General features: G+C 47.8%; 6 protein-coding genes across 6 annotated transcripts; 2 read left to right on the forward strand and 4 right to left on the reverse strand.

Annotated features, from left to right (window-relative positions):
• Positions 1–7864: 7864 nt before the first annotated feature.
• GGS22DRAFT_188461 (glutathione peroxidase) lies at positions 7865–8440 on the reverse strand (the record flags this gene model as incomplete). Its single annotated transcript, XM_047964729.1, has 2 exons — positions 7865–8331; positions 8398–8440. The coding sequence occupies 2 exons, from the start codon at positions 8438–8440 to the stop codon at positions 7865–7867; spliced, it is 510 nt and encodes a 169-aa protein (XP_047819002.1).
• Positions 8441–9075: 635 nt separating this feature from the next.
• On the forward strand, positions 9076–11051 carry GGS22DRAFT_139851 (FAD dependent oxidoreductase). Its single transcript, XM_047958694.1, has 3 exons — positions 9076–9261; positions 9319–9487; positions 9682–11051. The coding sequence occupies exons 2-3, from the start codon at positions 9445–9447 to the stop codon at positions 10995–10997; spliced, it is 1359 nt and encodes a 452-aa protein (XP_047819003.1). The 5' UTR covers positions 9076–9261; positions 9319–9444; the 3' UTR covers positions 10998–11051.
• A 1240-nt stretch (positions 11052–12291) lies between these two features.
• On the reverse strand, positions 12292–13985 carry GGS22DRAFT_162954 (aldolase). Its single transcript, XM_047961288.1, has one exon. The coding sequence runs from the start codon at positions 13809–13811 to the stop codon at positions 12825–12827; it is 987 nt and encodes a 328-aa protein (XP_047819004.1). The 5' UTR covers positions 13812–13985; the 3' UTR covers positions 12292–12824.
• Positions 13971–15278, reverse strand: GGS22DRAFT_162955 (uncharacterized protein). The gene is made up of 2 exons (XM_047961289.1): positions 14127–15278; positions 13971–14046 (listed from the first exon to the last, which is right to left on the reverse strand). The coding sequence occupies exon 1, from the start codon at positions 14583–14585 to the stop codon at positions 14208–14210; it is 378 nt and encodes a 125-aa protein (XP_047819005.1). The 5' UTR covers positions 14586–15278; the 3' UTR covers positions 13971–14046; positions 14127–14207.
• A 942-nt stretch (positions 15279–16220) lies between these two features.
• On the forward strand, positions 16221–18310 carry GGS22DRAFT_139899 (NAD(P)-binding protein). The gene is made up of 4 exons (XM_047958695.1): positions 16221–16867; positions 16926–17088; positions 17155–17862; positions 17918–18310. The coding sequence occupies exons 1-4, from the start codon at positions 16799–16801 to the stop codon at positions 18271–18273; spliced, it is 1296 nt and encodes a 431-aa protein (XP_047819006.1). The 5' UTR covers positions 16221–16798; the 3' UTR covers positions 18274–18310.
• On the reverse strand, positions 18140–20831 carry GGS22DRAFT_139902 (dipeptidyl peptidase III). Its single transcript, XM_047958696.1, has 8 exons — positions 20667–20831; positions 20412–20613; positions 19575–20352; positions 19475–19524; positions 18982–19417; positions 18857–18930; positions 18784–18807; positions 18140–18733 (listed from the first exon to the last, which is right to left on the reverse strand). The coding sequence occupies exons 1-8, from the start codon at positions 20759–20761 to the stop codon at positions 18347–18349; spliced, it is 2046 nt and encodes a 681-aa protein (XP_047819007.1). The 5' UTR covers positions 20762–20831; the 3' UTR covers positions 18140–18346.
• Positions 20832–21880: the final 1049 nt, after the last annotated feature.

Raw genomic sequence — 21880 nt, forward strand, 5'->3', positions numbered from 1 at the left:
AGTGTAACAGCCTTTTACCTCGTGAACATTTATTCCTTGAATCCTAAGGTCAGGTTAGTTATTCACACCAAGTTAGGCTCACCGTGCCCCGGGCTGCATTCGGAAATTTGAAGGGGTGCCGAGTAGCCGCCGCCTTTTGAGCCGCTGCTGGTCTACACTGTTGAGCGCAGTACATGCTGCATTGGACTTAGGTCTCAGAAGTACGCTGTATACACTTTAGCACCATCTTATGACATCTCCTGATCTTGCAAGCATGGTTGCGCCAGGGTTGCTTGAGCTTAAACCCCCCCTCCCCTACTGGTCTATTCTCGTGTTTACCGATACGTTATCTATCAGTTTTATAGAACTTCGTGTTGAAATTTTTAATGCCGTGGTACAATAACTCGGGGCGTTATTGTATCACTGCTACTTACCAAGTATTCGACAGCGGCAATAACTACCTATTAGTAGTAGACTGCTAAAGAATCGAGTAGTAATAGAAGACGGCAGGCAAGAAACTAGGCGGTTGTCTCAGCAGCTATTTCTCCTAGGCACTTTTAAACGGCTAGCAACCCTTCCGTCTCGAAGCGTGTTTTCTGATTGGTGGAGATCCAATCATAGTTAACACGCAACGTTGCATCTCATCCACTCTCCAATCAGGATTATCCATTCTATTCTTCAACCTAGCTCCGGCTGCAGCTAGTAGGCGAGTGTGGAGGTATGTTCATGAATACCGACTACATACAGTATGCTAACGCATTAAAATCAAGATGTGGCTGCTGCTATGTCAGCTGTATCTTTTCTTGCACGAGGAGCTAGCATATTGCCTACTGCTATGCCTACCTAGATCCAGTTTACAAGCATTCGCTTCACTCGCGGCACATAAAACCACTACGCCAGGTGAGGAGGATCTAATTCCATACTAGATCAGATGAATTTGAGGCTAAAATGTCACCGTCTCATCATCAATCGAAGGCACGATTATGTATGTATTTGTGCTTCATCTCATCTAAGAGCGCTGGTTGCGTTCCAGATGCGGCTCGATTCCGTGTCCCTGTCATGACTCTATTCATAGAACGCCGTGGACCCTGGTATCGGTCCAAATTTTTAATCACAGACCATCATGCGCGCCGTGGGCCAACATAATTCCACCGAGCTCGCGCGAATTGGCAACAATATGCGGAGAGCAGATCACATAACGACAACAGACATATTATTTACCAGTATGTACTTACATTCACGCAACGTGGTTCGGAGTCCTGTGTGTCCTTGCCCATCGTCTATTTTATCCCACTTCGACGTGTGAAGGTGCACCGACCATCAAGTAAACAGGGAGTCGATCAAGGTCGGGCTTTATAGGCCCATCACCTGATAAAATCCGACTGGTTCGTTGTCATCCTACCATACAATATGTGGTATCAACTCGATCGAGTCGGCCAATCCTGCGACCTTGTTATTGTTTTCTGCATGGTGGCTTGACCTCCCACTCTGCAGGCTGCTAGCTAGTACATGTTTTTCCCAATCTTCTCCCTACAGCGGCTCAGGTGTCAGAATCCGCTGCGCGCGAGTCACGGCTAGCAATAAGCACCTTGTCGCGTGCCGTTTCCCTGTCAAATGAGAGCAGATAAACTCGGACATTTCTAACGCAGGCAGGGCAATATGTTTCTGAGACCTTGGAGACCATGGAGGCCATGCCGATCTGCGAACATTTGAGCGAGCCGGCCCTTCCAAGGCCAGCCAGCTCAAGGCAAACGCGGGGGTAGCGCTGTCAAATGCTGCAAGTGATGATCCCGAACCCAGACGACCAGGGAGCATGCTGTGAGAGCAAAGGTCACGGCAGATGAAGTACATTGTAGATTTATTGGGTCCTAGACATTATTTTATTTTATTTTTATCTTGGTCATCTTGATGATACTGCCGGCATCACTTCATCGTAAAATCCGCATGCGCCGTACCCGGTGGTCCACTTCAGGGATTGCAGCAGGACCCTCGACGTTTCGACGTTTCGACTAATTATCTACATCTACATCTGCATCTTACGTCTTACCTCTGGCTACGGCTTTCGACCCGAGGCGCAAGAGGATCATTAAGGCCATGAAGATGGTGTGCAACACATGACTTATACCGGGCTTTTACTTCGGCGCCTCCTTTGACCCTATTTCATCTCGGGGGACCGGCGTGGCTGAAAATGGTATACCACTTGAACGCCTTGCCCTACACACCACGATGTGCGGCGACCAACAAGAGTCTGACAAATCCTCACCAGGCGTGCCGAGACATCTACTAGAAATTTATGAATTCCAAAACCCCGGAAAGGACCGAAGCGCAAGCCGCCGGATCAATTTTTTTGTGCGCTGTGGGATAGGATCGTACAGTGGACATGCTTGTCTAGGCGCGCCACTTGCAAACGCCAGCCGAGGCAAAAGGAGCTGAGAGCCCCAACTGAGATCCGTCTACGAACACTCCCCTTTCAGCGCTCAGCCTCATTACTGTACAACGAACCCTAGCTCTAATTCAGGATGCTGACGATCTTTACTCCTATCGAGCACCGAGCTGTCCGTCTTGCCCGCAGAACGACTTGGACGGTTCTCGTTATCTATACAACTACATTCTGCACCGAAGATTCCGCTGCGGAAGCTCCGTAGCTCTCTTGTATCTCTAGCTACCTACCTAGTGCCCTAGGCAGTAGAGATTCCGGATATCATCAAGTTGATGCTCTTCGTATTATCATTGTCGACAAGCTGCGAGATGAATCATAGAATCGCCTATGCCATGCTAGTTAAACCGGCCCCCGATTCCTTCGCGCTCATGATAGATACTTTCCCCTTGCCTAGTCGGCCCGGCCTATGGTTCCTGGGGTAATACAAGGATCGCCGCATCGATCAAATGTAATTCGATAACTTTAGATGGTGTCGATAATCGATATGACAAGGTATCGCGCACGTCAAGCTGCCGGGCAACTACCCTGTGATTACAATCTCCGTTTCAAGAACAAGCTTAATTTAGTCGGTGTTCACATGCAACCTCGCGGCTGTTGAAGCCCCTCCATTGATCCCCTCAGGGGTTCAGCGATTGTAACGTATTCATTGCAGGTACAAGCAACCACATATCTCACGTAGCCTCGGACGACCCCAAATTTGAGGATGACGACGAGGACGGGACGGAAGAGTTATTGAGCGTGTCTCCGTCGAGGTATGTTTCCAACTCGTTGGATACAACGTCTAATGAGTGTATAGATTCCTTTGGTCCAACATGCCTGACGTAACCTTAATAAGCAAGCTTATCAGCACCAATGAAGCTCGAGGAGCTGTCAAGGTATCTTCATCACGGTAGATTTCATACTGCCCTCCTCCTACCTCCCACTCTATCGTGGGGATCGATCTGCACATACCCCGGTATCGAGTTCCGTCCAGACTGGGTGTGCCGCTGCCTTTCACATTGTCTGATGCCGGCGTGCTGAGGCATCCCTAGTCAGACGCCGCACATCTGCCTAGCTAGAGCGACAGGGGCGTTGAGACATGGATCGGTGGCGAAGTGTGGCCTAGAAGCTGTCAGAACCCCTGACAGATACCCAGGCATATCACCTCTATCGATACAGAGTTAAAGATCCATCTAATAGTTTGAATATAGAACCAAACCTTGGAGATGTTCAACCCCTCATGCATAGGACAAGGTAGCTCGGCTCCAGTTTTGGAGGAGCTTTGTATCTCCTATGTAGTCGTCGGAGGAGATACTAATTAGGACACCGTCCGGTAGTCAGTATCTAGGTTTAACTTCCTGATGGACATATGCTCATTAGAAATCATCTCTAATGAGAGATCCACCTCCAAGAGTATGTATCAGGTGAACTCGTTCGATCCGACATCGCGAACGTTTGGTACAGTATGACCGTTGAGCTCGACATGGGAATAGGGGTCATCTCAAGAGACCTTTGCAACACATTGCTTCACCTGAATTTGGCTCAGGATTCCCTCGGCGTGCTTCCAACGTACCGCTAAATATTGGCATTCTAACCACTCTATGATGAGAATGGACTATGGGGAGGCAACTTGTGTACCCAACATCATCTCTTTCTCTGTGATGTCTCTGCCCCAACGCGAGACCTATCCACTATGACGTTCATCTTCACATGTATATCCATATAGCAATATTGTAGTCATAGAAAGACGTTCGACAAAATAGGCAGCCACGTTCTCAAATGCCGAGCCCTATCTAGACAGATGCAGTAAGATCGATATTAAAGCCGAATGAAAAAAAGCTATACCTACGATCATCGTCGGCTCTAGTTTACTGACATGCAGTTCTAATCTCCTATTACCCCTGACTACTGTCCGTAACTCTGCATCGAGGGAGCTAAGTCTCGCCATCGGTCACTGAAGTTGTCGTGAGAGATCCACAGCAAGCTTGGTTACATAGCCTATAGATATTCCATCATTAGACGCGGATATTACTGGACCCTCTACGAGCGTAGGGGTATTCTGCTACTACCAGGAACCCCCCCTTCCCCCATCGGCGTTCCCTGCGAAGAGATCCGGCGGCTATCGGCCGCGGCGAAGACAATGGAGTCTGCGCCGTATAGGGCTCCTGCGATGAAGCCTGAAAGAGGAAAAGCGATGGGCAAATCCGTGTGGACTGGATCGGTTAGATAGCAGAGACAGATTCGGCAACGCGGATATTCGCTAAACCCAAGACCCTGATCCTTCGCGCTCCTCTCAGCGAGCGCCACCCGGCTTATTGATCCTTCTAAGAACCAGACGGGTCGCCCGCTGTTTTTTAAAAAAAAGACTAAAACGAAAGTCGATCGCGGTTTAAAGCGATTTTAGAAGATGCAACGAAAGAGAAAATAGTTATTGGTGCTCCATCGCTACTCCATCGTTCGCATCTCTTCCTTGGCGATTCGGAGATTTGCGAGTATCATGTGTTGTTTGTTTGTTGTAGCTTGTTAGCCGCGAGCTTGACCGCCAGACGGGGTCCGCGGATGGGCTAACAGATTGAGATCGCGCATCACCGCGCATGTATCGCATCACGCAAAGGGAAGAAAAGGAAAGAAAGCGAATCTCGTGGGTCCTCGGTGAACCGCTTCAACATAGGATTTCCATCAGAAAAAAACACCCCCACGGGAAACCACGACGATGATGAAATTGCACGACCCGTACAGTGAAGTATTCTGTTTCCGGTTCTTTTCCCTTCGCCAACAGAGGCGGGGAGAGCGCGCAGGATTGTGGGCGAGCTTCGCTCCCAACCGAGGTTTGAGATTCCGAGGAAATTAACCCCATTTAATTCTGCTCCTACGCACACATTCAGACATTCATTCAGACACAAACGTACATGTTCTTCGTCGTCGTCGAAGCTGGGTTGGGGTTCGAGCTTAGTTGGAGGATTGAGAGTTGAGGCTCATGAAGAGTTTCAGGGCCAACTTGCATGCTGATGCTGCAACCCGTTGCCGTGTCCCGCGTGGTATAGGATTTCATTACCTAGGTAGCTAGGATAGTATTTTTAAAAATAGGTTTGGCATCTATTACCTATCCTGCGGCGGGCTGCGCTGGTCTTTTTCGCCGTAACCTACTGCAGGGGGTGCTGGGCTCACTCGGGATGGATTAAGGCGAGAAGGAAGCCAAGACCAAAATAAAGTGACGATGCTGTAATTATCTTGATTCTTGTCTCATCTAATCGATACTACGTTGGCAGAGCTGGGGTAGGTAGGTAGCTATAGCTACAGCTCTGAGCTTCGCCAACGTCATTCGAGTGCTTTGTAGATGATGCCAGCGAGTTGATCCCCCTCGCGTCTACTGAAGTCCGCATTGGGATTTCGTCGGCGATAACGATTTCATATTTTGCTCATTTGGACCTTTCTCATCTTTCGGGCTCTGCAAGATCGTTTTTAGAGACATTGGTTGCGTTGTTTTGGCCAACTGCATGCAGAGAGACCTCAATTGTGGGTTTGATGACGCGAAATCGCCTCGGTTTCCGATCTCAGACATCGGGGATGAGCAGTAAGACTCGTATGCGTCCTTCTCTAAGCAATTTGCGGCATTCGGATTATCCCGAAACAAAGCGATTCGAGGAGATGCAGTATTTCTGTTACGACGAGAAAATTGAAAATGAGGAGTCGCCGGAGCTGCGTTGAAGCGAAACATGTTGGAAACAAGTAGGCGGTTGGTTCAACTATTGAAATGAGGATCGCATGATTCCATTGGCGTTGGGTACGCATTTTTCTGCAAGTATTCTGGAAGTACCTTTATTCGATCGTCAATACCATCATTGACAAACCAACGGATCATCTTAAGAGCAGAAATTCCTCCAACGCACTCGACTGCGCGTGACTTGATAGCGATCGGCTCGTACGGATAGAGATTCAAAAGCACAGATAGGCTATCTTATTGTCTTATGATCTTGTAGAGTCATTCGAACAATCGTTCGATAGGTAACCAAGGTCGTTGACATGTTGCGCAAGTGCCTAGAGCATGACTAGGTATCATGGGCTGCGATGCCTTCGTAACGGCAGATAGCTAAGTACCTAGATATGATCAAATTAGCGACGGGTTTCGATGGATGTAAACCTATATGATTAAGGAATGGTGATATTGCAGTTGATGAGCCTTTTGCTAGAGGATAATCATGATAGTGAATTGAGCTACAAGATAGGTATCTGAACTCTGAGTGGGAGCACATCCTCTTAGATAGCCCTTGAGGTTGGCTGTCGAGCTGAATAGACCCCCTTGATAGCCCGACTCCAAGGACACTGATATTCGAAGGAGTTCAAGAAGGGAGTGATACTTACCTGGCTACCTATATATGGAATTAGAGTCTTCCTCGTACCTCAAAATGGTACCTAAAATAAGAGAATTGTCTTTTTGAAGTTATTAGGTAGACTTGAACAAGCCTCCAACGTAGTCGCTGAGAACAATATTTCGGTCGGAAGGTCGACCTGGATAGGTCCTGCGATGGCCTTAATTATATTCTGAATAGGGGGTAGTCCACATAATATTCAATGAAATCCTAGCTCCTAGTCAAGATGGCTCGTTTCTCCTCGGTGCTCGTCGATTCCAACATATCGCTATATTATCCTTCAATAATGGTTCGGTTTCGGAACACTTCAACACCCAGCCAGTTCCATCTAATGAACAAGCTCTCAGATCCTGTACCATGAATCCCCGTAACTAAGCTTGAGATGCTTCGTTACCTGGGTAATTGGAATGACCATGCTAGACAGCGGGTCTGCGATGGCGTCGTCGGACTTGGGCTTCGATATTCGTCTTATATCACCCTAGACTTCCACCCTCATATCTGTCCGAGAGTCCTAGATCAGATGTTGTGATTGATAACAGGTTAGATAAAGGTAGTATGAAGATATCACCTTCACTGACCTTATTTATTGTAAAATAGCCCGTCGTATGGAAATATCCTCGACATATAGTAGTGCGATCATCCTTGATATAAGGTCGGGCCAAATTCGTGAACTTTCCCAGAAAACATTGCCTCGGAAACTTGTTCAATTCAAGCACTTAACATTGAGGGAGTGCGTATAAGTCTCCACGAAATATAATTGGTATTCTTCCCTCAGCCACATAGAAGCTCCTGAAGCAACGTACATCATGGCAACACATCGATATTCTCATTATAACAACTATCACGGGTACTACCCTCATGCCGCCGTTCCTTCAGATGAGAACCATTGATAGATATGTGACGATATGTGAAGATATTTGTTTTTGGTATTTTCGTAACATATGCTTCGTGAAATGAGGTATAAAAAAACTCGTTGCTCAAACACAGAGTTCGTCTCATCTTACATTTTAGCCACCCTGTGGGCAATCGTCAACGCGTACCTACAATACAGTTGTGACAGGAAATATCATCAGACTCCCAAGCAACAAGCAGGGACTTACTCCTTCTTCTCCAGCTCATCCAAGATGGGCCTCTCCAAGCTCTCCGGCTTGGTGGTGCTGGCCCACCGCTCCTTGACCTTTCCGTCCCTTCCGATGAGGAACTTCTCGAAGTTCCACTTGACGCGCTTGAGGCCGAGAAGGCCGGGCTTCTCGGACTTCATCCACTCGAATACGGGCTCGGCCTTATCGCCGTTTACGTCGGTCTTGCCGAAGATGGGGAAAGTGACGCCATAGTTCAACTGGCAGAAGCTCTGGATTTCGTCATCTGCACCGGGCTCCTGGCCACCGAACTGGTTGCAAGGGAAGCCGATGATGGTGAAGTCATCCGGATGTGTAGCCTTGATGTCCTTGTATAGCTTCTCGAGTCCGGCGTATTGTGGGGTAAATCCGCACTTGGATGCTGTGTTGACGACTAACACAACTTTGCCTTTGTAGTCCTCTAGGGACTTCTCGGCACCCTTCTCTGTTGGCGCGAATAACAATTAGCCTCATAGTTACATCGTAGGATAGGTCTTACGATGCTACTTACTATCCTTGACCTTGAAGTCGTAAAATGTGGTAGCTGAAGCCATTGTGGTGATTGGTCTGGTTTTGATTATAATATATTGTTTCGGGAGTAGCGGGGTATACGCTGACGAAATTGAAATCGAAGTCGATGTCAAGGTCGCAGAGCTGACGATGATGCTATTATTGGCGGGGTATTTGGCGTTACTATTGGATGATACGGGTCGCTTTTGTAATCCTGATGAGGTCACTTTGCGTAAATAATGATTAGAGATTGAATGAATGGGATTCCTGCTCCTTTTAATAAGTAGTCTCATGAATAGTGTTGTTGACTAGGAATTTTTCTATATATTTTTTCTTCTTCTATTTTCTTCTCCTTTCTTTCTTCAAGAGTCGGAATCTATTACGTTAGCTCCCAGTAGATCCGGCGCAAACAGTTCGGAGGAGACTAAACGCTAAGCGTATCAAATCTCGAGCCTCGGCATGGTTCATTACCGTCAATGCGTGGGAAATATGTGGATCTATCCGCTCTTTCTAACCAATGACGTGCTAGTTATCGAGAGCTAGCTCCCAGAAGCTTGGACCTTATCGTATCATCAATTCCAAATACCTTATCATATATCACATGTTTTGTTTGTAATAGAGCACAGACAAGAGAGAATTAACTGCAATACATCATTGTCTCAAACACCGGAGTTCAACAATAGAAAGACGTCAATGGCTTGATACTTGATACTTAATACTTACATAGTCTGAATGTACATAGATACTTGAATATTTGATGTGGTACCAATAAACGGGTAGATCCGAGCGAGCCTCGGAGTCGGTATTCGCTAACTAAATCCCATAATTTGGGTAACTACTACCTACAGGCACTAACTGTAGGGAGGTATGTACCTGACTATCCAACGCGTTCAACACCCTTACTTTGAACTTACTTTGGCAGATAGACCATGCGAAATCTTAACCTAATTACTCTGTATTAGGTAGTTATTATAATTAAGACGAAAAGGTCAATTTTGACTTCCTTTTAATTTTTCAAGGCTTTGTCAGTCATGTCAAATACAATAAAATGGACAGTCGTATGCCCAAGCCACGACACATTGTGATCATAGGTGAGCATGTCTTACCCTATCCGCGTTATCCTTGGGTCATTGTACCCTTTGCTTATAACCCATGACCCCTCATACACCGACCGCTTAATCCACCATCCCACCTAGGATCAACGTTGGAGAAGCACATCATTATATCCGTAGATGGTGGCAATTAGTAAGAACAGGTAACAGATCCACTAATTTGTAATTCTCAGGGGGAGGTGTCATCGGCACAACAACTGCATACTATCTAACCCGACATCCCACATACAACACTGCGATCCACCACATCACACTTCTCGAGGCCAGCTCCATAGCCGCCGCCGCATCGGGAAAAGCGGGCGGACTTCTCGGCCTCTGGGCATATCCAACATGTCTAGTCCCACTCTCCTACCGTCTCCACGCCGAATTAGCGGCCGAGCACAACGGCGCCGAAAGATGGGGCTACAGGCATCTCGAATGCGGGCAGCTCACGGCCTCCGTTAGGGACAAGGTCGCACGCGAGTCCCCCAAGGCAAAGAGAAAGAGAAAAAGCAGTCTCGGCATCGCCAAACAACAAGAAGAGGAAAATGAACAAACCCCAAAATCCGACGACAGCGCGCAGGTAGAGTGGCAGAAACTACCCAAGCAAGACGAGAACGCTCGCTCCCTACTCCACAACTCCGTGCTGCCGGAAGATCTAGACTGGATCAACGGCAGCCTAGTCCGGGAGTACGCGGAAATGGGCCTCCCAGGCTTCACCTCAACAGCACAAGTGCACCCGTACCAATTCACAACCTGGATGGCGGCGCTCGCGCGCCAAGGCGGGACCGAGATCCGCGTGAACGCGTACGTAACATCCATCGGGCTGAACAAATCCAACACAAGCGTCGACAGCATCACCTTCCTCGACCGCCTGACCAGCGAAACCACGACCCTCTCCGGCGTGACAGACGTGATCCTAGCCGCGGGGCCATGGACAGGGAAGCTATGGCCGAAGAGCAAAGTCTCGGGGTTACGCGCGCACAGCGTGGTATTCGCCGCGGACGTGAGCCCGTACGCGGTGTTCACAAACATCCGGCTGCCAGCGGACTGGCTGCCGGCGCACCGCGTGGCGCGGGGGGAGACGCGGCGGCGGCACCGCGGAAACGTCGACCCGGAGATGTACGCGCGGCCCGGGGGCGAGGTGTACGCGTGCGGGGAGCCGGACGCGGCGGCGGCGTTGCCGGAGACCGCGGACCTGGTGCTGTGCGATGACGCGCAGTGCGAGGACCTGGTCGCTTACATTGCGTCCGTGAGCCCTGTGCTCGGCGCCGCGGAGGTCGTTGCGAAGCAGGCGTGTTATATCCCGCGACACATCCGGTTCGGGAAGGAGAGCCCGCCGCTTGTTGGTCGGACTAGTGTTGATGGGCTGTGGGTCGCGGCGGGACATACGTGTTGGGGGATACAGAACGGACCGGCGACCGGGAAGCTGATGAGCGAGTTTGTGTTCGATGGCGAGGCGAGGAGCGCTGATGTGGCGGAGTTGGATCCGGGGAGGTACAAGGTTTGAGTGGAAGGGCTTAGGAGAGGGGATTGGAAGGTACTTACGTGTAACGGAACGGCGGGCAGCGAATAGGGTTTCATGCGCTATGACGACGGTGCGCGTGGGATGATGGCATTAAGGGTCCAAGGGTTTAGGGGTCCAAGGAGGGAGGGGTTGACGTATCCATCCTCTGTGCCCCTTGGCTCGTGCGTGGGAAAAAAAGTAGGTGTGTACTACAATATGTGTGTAGGGTCCGGCGGGAAAGCGAAGGGAGGGATAGTGTCGGTACATGCCGTATCCACTGACACGTCGATATACATATCTAGGAAGGAAGAGGCTGAACTGATCGGGGACGTACATCATACTTGCATACGTGGGGTGTGGGGAAGTGGTGGAGGAGGTGGAGGAGGAGCACAAGCTCCTGACCTACATACCTACATATATATGCCTTACATATTCTATCTTACCTATGTACATACATATATGTATGTAGGCGACGACAGGCTGGATGGGATGAAGTCCCGTACGTCTTACTGTACGTACGTGTTATTATGATATCGAGATAGGTATGTAGCCTGCGCATGTGTTGTTGCGGTATTTAACAGAACTGCCATTGATAAAATATTTGCCGCCGTCGCCGCCGGCACGAAAAAAGAAAAAAAAATGACAGGAAATAAAAATAAATAAATCCTCGGGGCAGGTGATCGATTCTTATCTTGACGCGATGGGACGGACCGAGCCGCGTAAGGGGGTAGCAATCAGTCAGTTCATGGGGTTCGTTAGTAGGAAGTTGGAAAAGTAAGGGCGGGGAGACGAGAGAGAAGTGTGATGAGGGAGGGGAGACCTCGTGGGGTGGCGTCGGCCAGGGATTGACACCTTACGGATCGCCGCGACTATATTGGGCGTACCAAAGAAGCCCAAGCTGGGCGGACCCTAGGCACATGAGCGAAATGGAGCCCAAGAAAAAAAAAGAAAAGAAAAAGTTCTTCGGGCAGAGAACTTTTCTAGTCTGCCCGGTACCTATCTACTGTAACCCGAAAATCCCTACTCTCGGTAATATATTTCACACGCGGACGGGCACATGCCATACCATACGTCCTAGCGAGATGCGAGGTGTTCCGCAGATCTACACCTTCCGCTGCTCGTAGATGGATGGTGAATGGTGTCTGCAGGGACCTATGGGAATTGAAATGTAAGACATGTGAACAAATGCGTCGATCGCTTTCTGACTATCGTGGAACGGCTGAAGTGAAGCTCTTTGGGATAGTCAAATGGTTAGATGCTATATTCACTATAACCATATTGTGCACAATAGAATCAATTTTGCGAAATTTAATCGTAAATTTGTTATGCTAATGAGGATATAGAATACATCCATCTTGTTACGGCTGTGGTATCAGCAAGTCCGAGATATGAAGTTATGAGAAGCAGGACATGAATATGATTCGGTCAGTCCGTGTCACAAGTTCCCCTCTCTCCTCCTCATTCGCGATCTGATACGGTTCTTAATTGTACGTTTATCATGACCAGTAGATCGTTAAGATTAACGAACATTTCCAGAGTGTGCTCATTGTCCAAAAAGGAGCAAGGAGATATGTTAAATTCCCGCGAAACGTATTGTATAGGTATGTTTGCACCTCCGTATATGCGACCACCTACGTCAAGTGACTTTCTTCGGTTGAGAAAATGGGAACCCAATGCTTCCATCCTGAAGGAGCCTCATCCGTCACGCCGGATTCGAACCCCGCACTTTCCAAGAATAGGAGATCAACGGCCACGCGGCTAATATTGACGGCATATAGCCAGTCCGTGTGGGTTTCACAAACGAGTTCCCGGTAACCCGTTTTCTCCTATTCACAATGAATTCTCCACCTCCATCACTTCCCGTATGCCCTCCGCGATGGACTGAATCCTGGCCTTCTCGAGACGCTTGAGTGGGCGCCGAGGGTAGCCACCGTATCCAAAGTAGCTCTGGATTGCTTGCTTGGTGCCTGCAATTGCCGCCTTGGTCAAGAACCAGTCGCCTCGGGAGAGAACTTTTTGCAATGCAATAGCTTCCTCCGTCTTTCCCTCGGAGTATAGATTCCATACCTTGACACAGACCTTAGGCATGACATTGGCACCACCTGCGATGATTCCACTTCCCCCGGACACTAGCGTTTGGACAGTGAAGTCGCATATGCCACCAAAAGCCATATAGCCGCTGCCTTCTGAGGAGGGTGTCTTTGCGTTGGTAGCTAACGCTACGCGGGTAAGTTTACCGGTGCTACCGCACGTGAACTTGGTTCCGATGATGTTGGGGTGTTCGGCAAGCTTAATAATGAGGTCCGAGTCCATGTCGATGCCAGCAACGGCGCCAGGATAGTTGTATAAGACGATCGGGAGTGGGCTCTCGTCTGCCAAAGCTGTATAATAACCAACTATGGCTTCCTCATCCATCTGGGGACGGAAATAACTTGGAGGTAGGATCAAAATATAATCTCCGCCAGCCGCTGCGCACAGCTTGCTAAGTTCGATAGTCCCCTTAACGCTCCCTTCCGTAGCCCCAACGATAATGGGCGTAGTAGTGAAACCTGCAGCATCCAGAGCTTCTCTGGTAGCACGTGTAACTGCTACCTTTTCTTCGCGTGTGCAGTGCACAGCTTCGCCGTTGGACCCCATAGTGACCAGGCCAGCCAGTCCCGCTTTAGCCAGGCGCTCGGCATGCTTCTTGATGGTGGGTATGTCGAGTTCCTCGGTGTCGGGGTCAAAAAAAGTCATGGTGGGAGCATAAATGCCACATGGTAGTGGTCGTCTCGCGGTCGTGTGACCATTGGCCGCGCTGCTGTTTAGGACAGTCATGGTTTCCGACTGAGTGGCAATGATGTGAAATTCAGGGTAATGAGGATGTCACTGTCTAGCCTGCGGGCCGATATATACCGAGGTATAGATGATGGTCGGGACAAGGAGATAAGCATGAAAAGGGGCACCGAGAAAAGGGAAAACTGAGACAAAGAAAAAAGGACTTGTAGCTATACTTATAGAATTTGAAGTCTAATACTTAGTGGATGTAAACATAATGTTTCCTTTTCATAACCTAATAACTTGAGTCCTCTGAGTTGCATGCAATGCCTTGTGGGGTGTGGGTCAGCAACGTAGAGAATAGTTAAGTCTTACTAGTTCCTAGTGTTTTTCTCGTAGGGACATTGTTCCGAAGGAGGCGACGTTGGTCGCGTCTAGGACCCGAAATGCCCCTAATTAAAAGGAGCTAATGAAAATGGACTGGTGCGGAATTGCATGGGGCTCTTCCTTTACAAGATCTAAACTCACAAGGCCAGGCGTAGATGAGCCGAAATTTTTAACAACCCTATAAGAGACAGGCCATTTGCACCTCAAACTTATATCAAGGTAATATATCGCGTAAATAGGTAGATCATGAGAGTCACCCAGCAGCCCAAAATCCTGAAATTTACAGAGAATAGTACAAAGGTCGTCGGGCTGGTATACGGGCTGCCCGTTGTGTTTCGGCCGCGTGGTTGAGAAGCTGCAACTAGGAGCTTGAGCGAAAGCAAGGGTCCAGAGACGGTTGAATGTCCCCTTCAAAGCGAGCGCGCACCTTATTCGGCAACTGCTCATGCAAAGAATAAGTTGAGATATCCGTAAATTCACGTTGAGCCAGGATAGTTGCGGTGGTATTTGTAACAGCGGTGCGATTGGCCAAGTCCAAGCAGATTCCGCAGGTGGGCTCAGAAACTGGGCTGATGGAAATCGAGGGGATCTGCAGTAGAGTTGACCAGAACTCGGCTGAAGTTGAGGGTGTTCGATGAGGGTAGTGTGTCGTCACCAAAGCACATAAGATAATCTAGAAAGTATCTAGAAAGTCGAAGAAGCCGTGCCTTGCGCGTCGAAAAGATTGGGGCGGTTGATGACTTGTCGAGGTGACCGTAAGCGCGCTGGGTGAAGCGGATGAAGTTGGTAAAGACGTCATTCCCATTGACCAAGTCGTCTTGTGACCCTCCAAAGGGAAGCATCGGGAACTGGGAGTCCTTTTTGGAGATGACAACGAGTCAAAGACGGTCAAGGTATGCCGCCCACTTGGCAGGACCAGTGTCTGTTGGAGGGTCACCTTTGGCGGGGCTAAGAACATCTGAGAAGTGGTTTGCCCTAGGTTAGGATGAAGGGTTGCCGCATTGCGTGGAGTACTATGTAGACGAAGCTGTCTCCAGATCCAGGACATAGGCGGGTTTGGATAGGTTCCTGGGAAACGTACTTTCGTACAGGGAGTACAATGCAATTATTGGGTAGCCCTAGCCCCTGGAGATTTGTATAATGACCCCCTCGACTCCCCCCGTCGGACCCCCCCTCGGACTAAAGGCCATTGGGCTCTACCAACATGTGGTATGAGGTAGGTGGTACCTCTTGGTGGTGGGTGGCAGTAATAATAGAAGCAATAACGCCTGTTGGATGAACCATTAGCACGCATATAGCAAACTGCTGATTTTCTCAATTTCTGGTCTTCTGGGGTAGCGGCCTACATGTAGTCAGTCGATTTCGCTTCCTCTGCAGACCAGGCCAGATGTGGCATAGACCCTTCGGAAGAATCATATTACAAGTTTTTCCTCCAGTGAAGAGGCAGAAGAAGGCTTCGATGTAGCTAAGACCCACGTTCTGCCCAGGGTTATCCCTCTTCATAGAAAGAGAGTCCGCTTCGTGGGGAATTCGGGCAATATTCCCACGTTTGTTGTCCCAATTCAATACAACTCTGCATACCTTTCAACTGTACGGAATTTGCGTGTCTTTGGATATCGTCGAAATCTTAAAAAATGTTTCAAGAAATGCATACTCCGTTGCATTTAACCGGACGACATTGCGATGATACCTTCAGTTTTGACCTTCCTATTTTAATGGCGCTCAACAATTGGAAAAAGAAAAAGAGGGCGAAATGGTTCAGGACAAGATTGCAGTACTTAAAAAATGTACTAGGTACTTCGCAGAATCTGTCCAATGATAGTCCGATGACCTTGGTCCGTCGAACGCGGGGCAATCGCTTTCGAGATGTTCATCAGCAAGCATTGGTGGGGGCCAATATTATAGGTAGGTGGGGGCGGGGTAGTTGGCGTAATAATCCCCGACAGGGATAAATCGAAGCTTATCAGATTAGGTACTAGCCCTGGAGATACCTAAGACAAGGTGCAGGGGTAGCAGAGAGAATTGAATTTTCTCTTCTTTCAATGTTCTTATTGACTCACCTAGCATTTGCAAATTGGGTATCGCTAACTCGATGAGATAATGAATCTCAAATACATCTTTTTGCTTGAGTCTTGAATCAACTTACTTCTTCATTTATCATTAGTTCCTAATCGACTTCTCCGATAGAGCACCAAACTTGTACACGTACTCCGTTTGCACTTCGTTTGTTATTTGCTCGAAGTCTTTCTATTTCCCGAGTCTCTATGTATTTCAAGAAGAGTTCAAGATTTCCAAACAATTAAGTGAACACTTCATAGTAGGTACAGAATATCATGATGCCATTTGTTTAAATATAAACATTGGTCTTCGGCATTTATGTACAAATTTGGTTCATCTCTACCCGTCGACGACGATCAATCTTGGGGTCTGGGGATTTCTCCAATTGCCCCTCAATTTTTCCGTCTATGAACGCCGAGTATCCAAGCTAAGGTAGGTCGGGGTAAATAGCTTGAGCTTAACAAAAACATTGTAGGTGAAAATACAATAACTATCTTGTCTCTTACTCCTCATCCTTTTCCCTTATATTTGGTATTTCTGAATTTAAGCAGATTTACCCCCTTTTTGGATATTTTGTATTTGCAGGTTGGAACATCGTCAAAATGGCAGCAGAAGCGATCAAGTCCGTCGTTGTCCCGACGAGTTCCCCCTCTCCACTAAACGTGCTGATGGTGTGTCTCCTATCGCATGTTTTTAATGAATCGTCTCTAGAAACTGACACCATCAAAGGTTGGCACGGGTGAATACACTACCGGCTTTGTTGGAGGCGGTGCTTCCGGGTCGGATAAGAAGGTGGGAGTCGTTGGTCTCTCTCTCTTCGATCTTCGGAGAAGAGGAAAGGTGAGTAAGTTGGGTATGGTTGGCACAAATGGAACTAAGTTCCCGGCAATCAGTGAGCTCACCACCTTAATCCCTCATAGGTATCAGGTAGACAAGGAATGAGCATTAACATGAGTAGGGCAACATCTTGATACCAACATCTCCAAGTTTTACAATGGCTTGGACTGCTCCTTCGATTCCTACCCGGCAAACGATGTGAAGGACCCCGACGCATATAAATCCGCCATCGACGCCTTAAAACCAGGTGACGCTATCACTATCTTCACTCCGGACACGACCCATTACCCAATAGCTCTATATGCAATTGAGCGTGGGATTCATGTTTTGATCACCAAACCTGCTGTAAAAACTCTTGAACACCATCAATCACTTATCGAAGCTGCCAAAAAGCACAATGTTTACGTCTACATCGAGCATCACAAGCGTTTTGACCCTGCGTACTCTGATGCCAAGTTCAAGGCCCAGAAACTGGGTGATTTCAACTACTTCTATAGCTACATGTCCCAGCCAAAGTCGCAGCTGGAGACCTTCAAAGCGTGGGCTGGTGTCGACTCCGATATCTCGTACTACCTGAACAGCCACCACGTTGACATTTGTGACTCTATGGTCTCACAACTAGGTTTCGTCCCTGTTAAGGTCTCGGCTTCGGCGGCGAAAGGCATTGCCACTACACTAGGCTGCGACGAGGCGACAGAAGATACTATCACAGTAATGGTCACTTGGCAGAAGCAAGATGACCCAAGTAAAATCGCTACAGGCGTATACACAGCATCGTGGACGGCTCCGCAAAAGGCCGGTGTGCATTCTAACCAATACTTCCACTATAGTACGTTAAAACATTCCTGACCCCCCGCCAACAAGAAATTACTGACCCATTCAAGTGGCCTCTGGGGGTGAAGTCCGTATAAACCAGGCTAAGCGTGGGTATGATGTTGCGGAGGATACAGCAGGCCAACTCGTGTGGTACAACCCATTCTACATGAGATATGCGCCGGATGAAGAGGGCAACTTCAATGGCCAAACCGGCTACGGTTATATCTCCTTCGAAAAGTTCGTTGACGGATGCCGAGCCGTCAACTCGGGGGCACTGAAGCCGGCCGATCTTGATGCGAGAGGTCTTCCCACGCTAAACAACACGATAGCGACGACAGCCATTCTCGAGGCCGGCCGAAGAAGCATAGACGAAAACAGGGAGATTAAAATCGAAATCAAGGATGGATTCTGGAAGCTAGTGTAGATTATCAATCGTCCCATGCAGTTCGTAGCTGAATTAGTGATGTCTTCGAAATTTCACTTTCTTGCGTAGACTTTTAGACGTTACGTTCATACCAACTCTGAATGATACCTCTTATTGTAGGTTCATATTCTTTTAGTGTGACAACCTCGCCGTCAATAAATGTGTTAGCCTGTACATTTAATAGAGGAGGTGGTTGGTTTTCAATGACAGTCTGTCGCCATTTCAGACATTCTTCATCTACGCGAGAAAGGGCCTCGTAATACCCCTTACACTCTTGGACGTCGGCAGTGCAGCGATATATGTGGAGACGTAATAACATCTCACCAAGAGCCTTCTTTCCATGGCTTCGTATTTTCGATCTATCAACCCGAACTCTGAGTTTCTTAGCCTCTGCGTCGTGGTGAACTTTGATGCACCCCTGGCCGTGTATGAGCAGACATCTAAGAATGGAAAAGTGAGCCTGTGACCTGTTAGAATACATCTGAAACGAGATTTTAGCAAGCATAATACTCTGCTGTGAGCTTGCCCCCATTTCTACGGGATAATATTAGCAAGGAACCCTATTATGGTGATGGTAGCTCACCAATCCCTCGACATGGTAGTTTGAAAGAGCTCGAAGACCATCAACCCCAAGCTGTTGGTACAAATTATAAGTCACTTATTCATGTTAGCTTCGAACTCGAAGTATGCGCATATAGATATATTCACAATCACTTGCTCGGATTTCTGATTCTTCTGTAAATCCGAAGAGAGCCAGGAGCTCCAGGTCGTCCATAAGATAAGCTCCTACTAACTCTGCCCTGCATTCATCCAGCGTTGTAGCCAGATCTCCGAACTCACCAGTCCATGTCTGACCTGGCTTGTACCAAGATTTGATGGGCTTTCCGTTAAGAGGGCTTGCTGGAGGATTCATAGGATCAAAGTTGAATTTATTCGCGGGTTCCTCGATCATCATCTTGCCAGTTCCATGACCCAATAGTTCATGTAACACAACCCACCAATGATATGCAGGGTACTTGTGTTTTTGGAATACCTCCATTTCAGAATCTTCAATGAAAGGCCACTGTATCGCAGTACTTTCAGCGATCATACGGTTCGCAACGATGACGTTTTTAAACCCCACATCCTGACGGATGTCGTTGTACTAATAGTCTCCAAATGAACATGTAAGTAAATAGTGAATAGTACGGGGAACACTCACATTTGGGAGGTTGATTCCTGGGAATATTATACTGGAGCAGTACGCCAGAGCTGCTATCGTAAGCTTCCGGCGTTATCACGGTCATGATTATGGTACTCACTATGGATACTAGAGAAATCGGGTGGTTCGAATAGGGATTTCTCGAAAACTCCTTTACCATTATTTTCGGGGGTCGCCCAAGGTAGTCGCTGGATAAACTTGTCGGAATTCTCAACCAATTTTAATAATAGTTTCGTCTCTTCGGCATCAGCAATGGCAACTAAGCCTTCAAATTCGGCACGGATACCGGCAGGATCTCTATATGGCTCCACAAAACCGAAGATATTCTCAACCTTCGGTGCCTTGTCAGCAACCCACGTCCGCTGAGAGTCGCGATATGTCTCGAGACTTCCGGTTCGAAAACTCTCGATGTATTGAGCTAAGAATATTCGCTGGGCTTCGTTTGCAGCATATTTAGCTGCTTCTGATAAATTTTGGCAGACCTTTTCCAGATCATCCGCATGGTCACCTCGTACTAGATCAACTCTGGCAGTTGAGTCTGGAATATCTAAAGGTATAGGAGCCTCCGATTTCACAGTTGAGGCTTGAAGGACCTCGAATGTGTCTTCTCCGGTTTTCTGAACCCTAGTGTTCTCAGGAAGGATAGAATGAGCCCTCATGTGCCTAGATACGAGAGCAATCTCTTCCTTCTTGATTGACTGCCCAGGGTAGTAAGAACTTTGAGCTAGTGGACCAGGATAACCAAGTGTGAAGGGAGGAACTGTCATAATAGAGTCCTGAATCTTCGAATAGAGATTCCGGAGTTTGTATGACCGGGAAGCAAGTTTCTCCATCGAAGCAGGGCTAATCTGTGGAACGAACTTCTGATCTCCTGACCCCTTAAGGAGGTTAGCCCCTATTTTTTCAAAGAAAAAGAAAATCAGGAATTACCTCTTACATAGTAATTTCCGATATTAGACAGAAAATTGGCTGCATAATCGAGAAACCCATCAAGGTCTTCTTCAGTGACCCCACCAGTCTCGGAAATTTGATTCCAATCGCCATCACAGGATTTATATAGCTCCAGTATGAAATCAAAGATGTCAATAGACTCCGGTGAGACCTGGCGAAGAATTATCCTCGTGCCACACCAGGCGGCTCTAATACCAATCGTTAGTGGGAAGTATGAGTGTGATGGGCCACCTCAGCTAGCCTTGATAGAAAGTGGCCATATCGCTTCTCTCGCTCTGAGAGGCGGTCGAACAACGGGGCAATGCCTAACTTGTAGATTTGCACCGGTACGTCCATATTCCACCTGTCTCTCTAAGTTTAGTAATAGGTTCCTAATATTTAGGAGGAAATATTTGGGTGGTGTTTAAGGGGGGCGGGGTTGTGCGGATGTTGGTACAACATCTGCTGTGTCACATTTTAATAAAACTCCTATGCAGCAGTTTGATAAGCTGAATTATGTGGCTGATCCTGATCTTCTTTCCTGCGCTAGAATTGAAAATATACGTCATTTCTAGCCTGATCTGAATTGTTTCCTTGGGTTCTCTGGATAAACTCCCAGACCAGCCACTCCGCTAAATACACCCCCTATTGATCGAAATTGGGGAGAGTCCTTAAGAACATCATGCCTCGTATTTTGGTGTCCATTATGCTCTGTTCAAAGATGTTGACGAAATGGGTTTTTTAACCATAATTATCACATCTCATATTAAATCACATGTCTATCAATGCCTAAGATGTTAACTTCACATTATGTGTAGTGCTAGGCTCCGCGGCAATCCTGTCGAATCACACCACCCCGAAATCTATCCCCTCTCTTGGTACTTACGTATATAACCCCTCGTTTCCCATATGTTTACTCACCTAATTTGAGGCTTTGGTCAATGACAGCCAACTCGGTCGCAATATGCGGTCCGATTAATGGAGTCTTCCCGGTATGCGCCGTCGTGGATAATATACTATGTATATCCTGTGCCGAGATTTACTCCTAGTCTACCGCCAACCAGTCGTTGATCGTATGCACATCATGTGTAATCTGCATGTTTGTAAGAGCCGGGATCATATTGCTGTATTTTGCCGAGGAAATTCGGGGTTTCCCGCCAAGAATCTGGTAACTCGAGCTTTTTGGATGAACTGGTCGCATAACATTAAAACAGCCATTTCCCCTGAGAATTAATCTTTGGAAATTCTACTTAGATGTGAGTTCTCAAAGCCTATGCTTTGGTTAGTTTGAGACTAAGCCCCCCTGGTGACTTTCCTTGCTTCTTAATACGAATCGGACATCCGGTCGCGTGCCTAACTTTCTCTTAGCAACTCGGACACTCGTGATGATATATATAATCATCACCTCATGGCTCTCTTGAGCCCATGGGACAGACACCTCTTCAATATTTCTTTATGTGTCTCCTTGTTTTGGCA

This window comes from Annulohypoxylon maeteangense, assembly GCF_022496945.1.
Source record: "Annulohypoxylon maeteangense strain CBS 123835 unplaced genomic scaffold GGS22scaffold_8, whole genome shotgun sequence".
Taxonomy (NCBI): Eukaryota; Fungi; Ascomycota; class Sordariomycetes; order Xylariales; family Hypoxylaceae; genus Annulohypoxylon; species Annulohypoxylon maeteangense.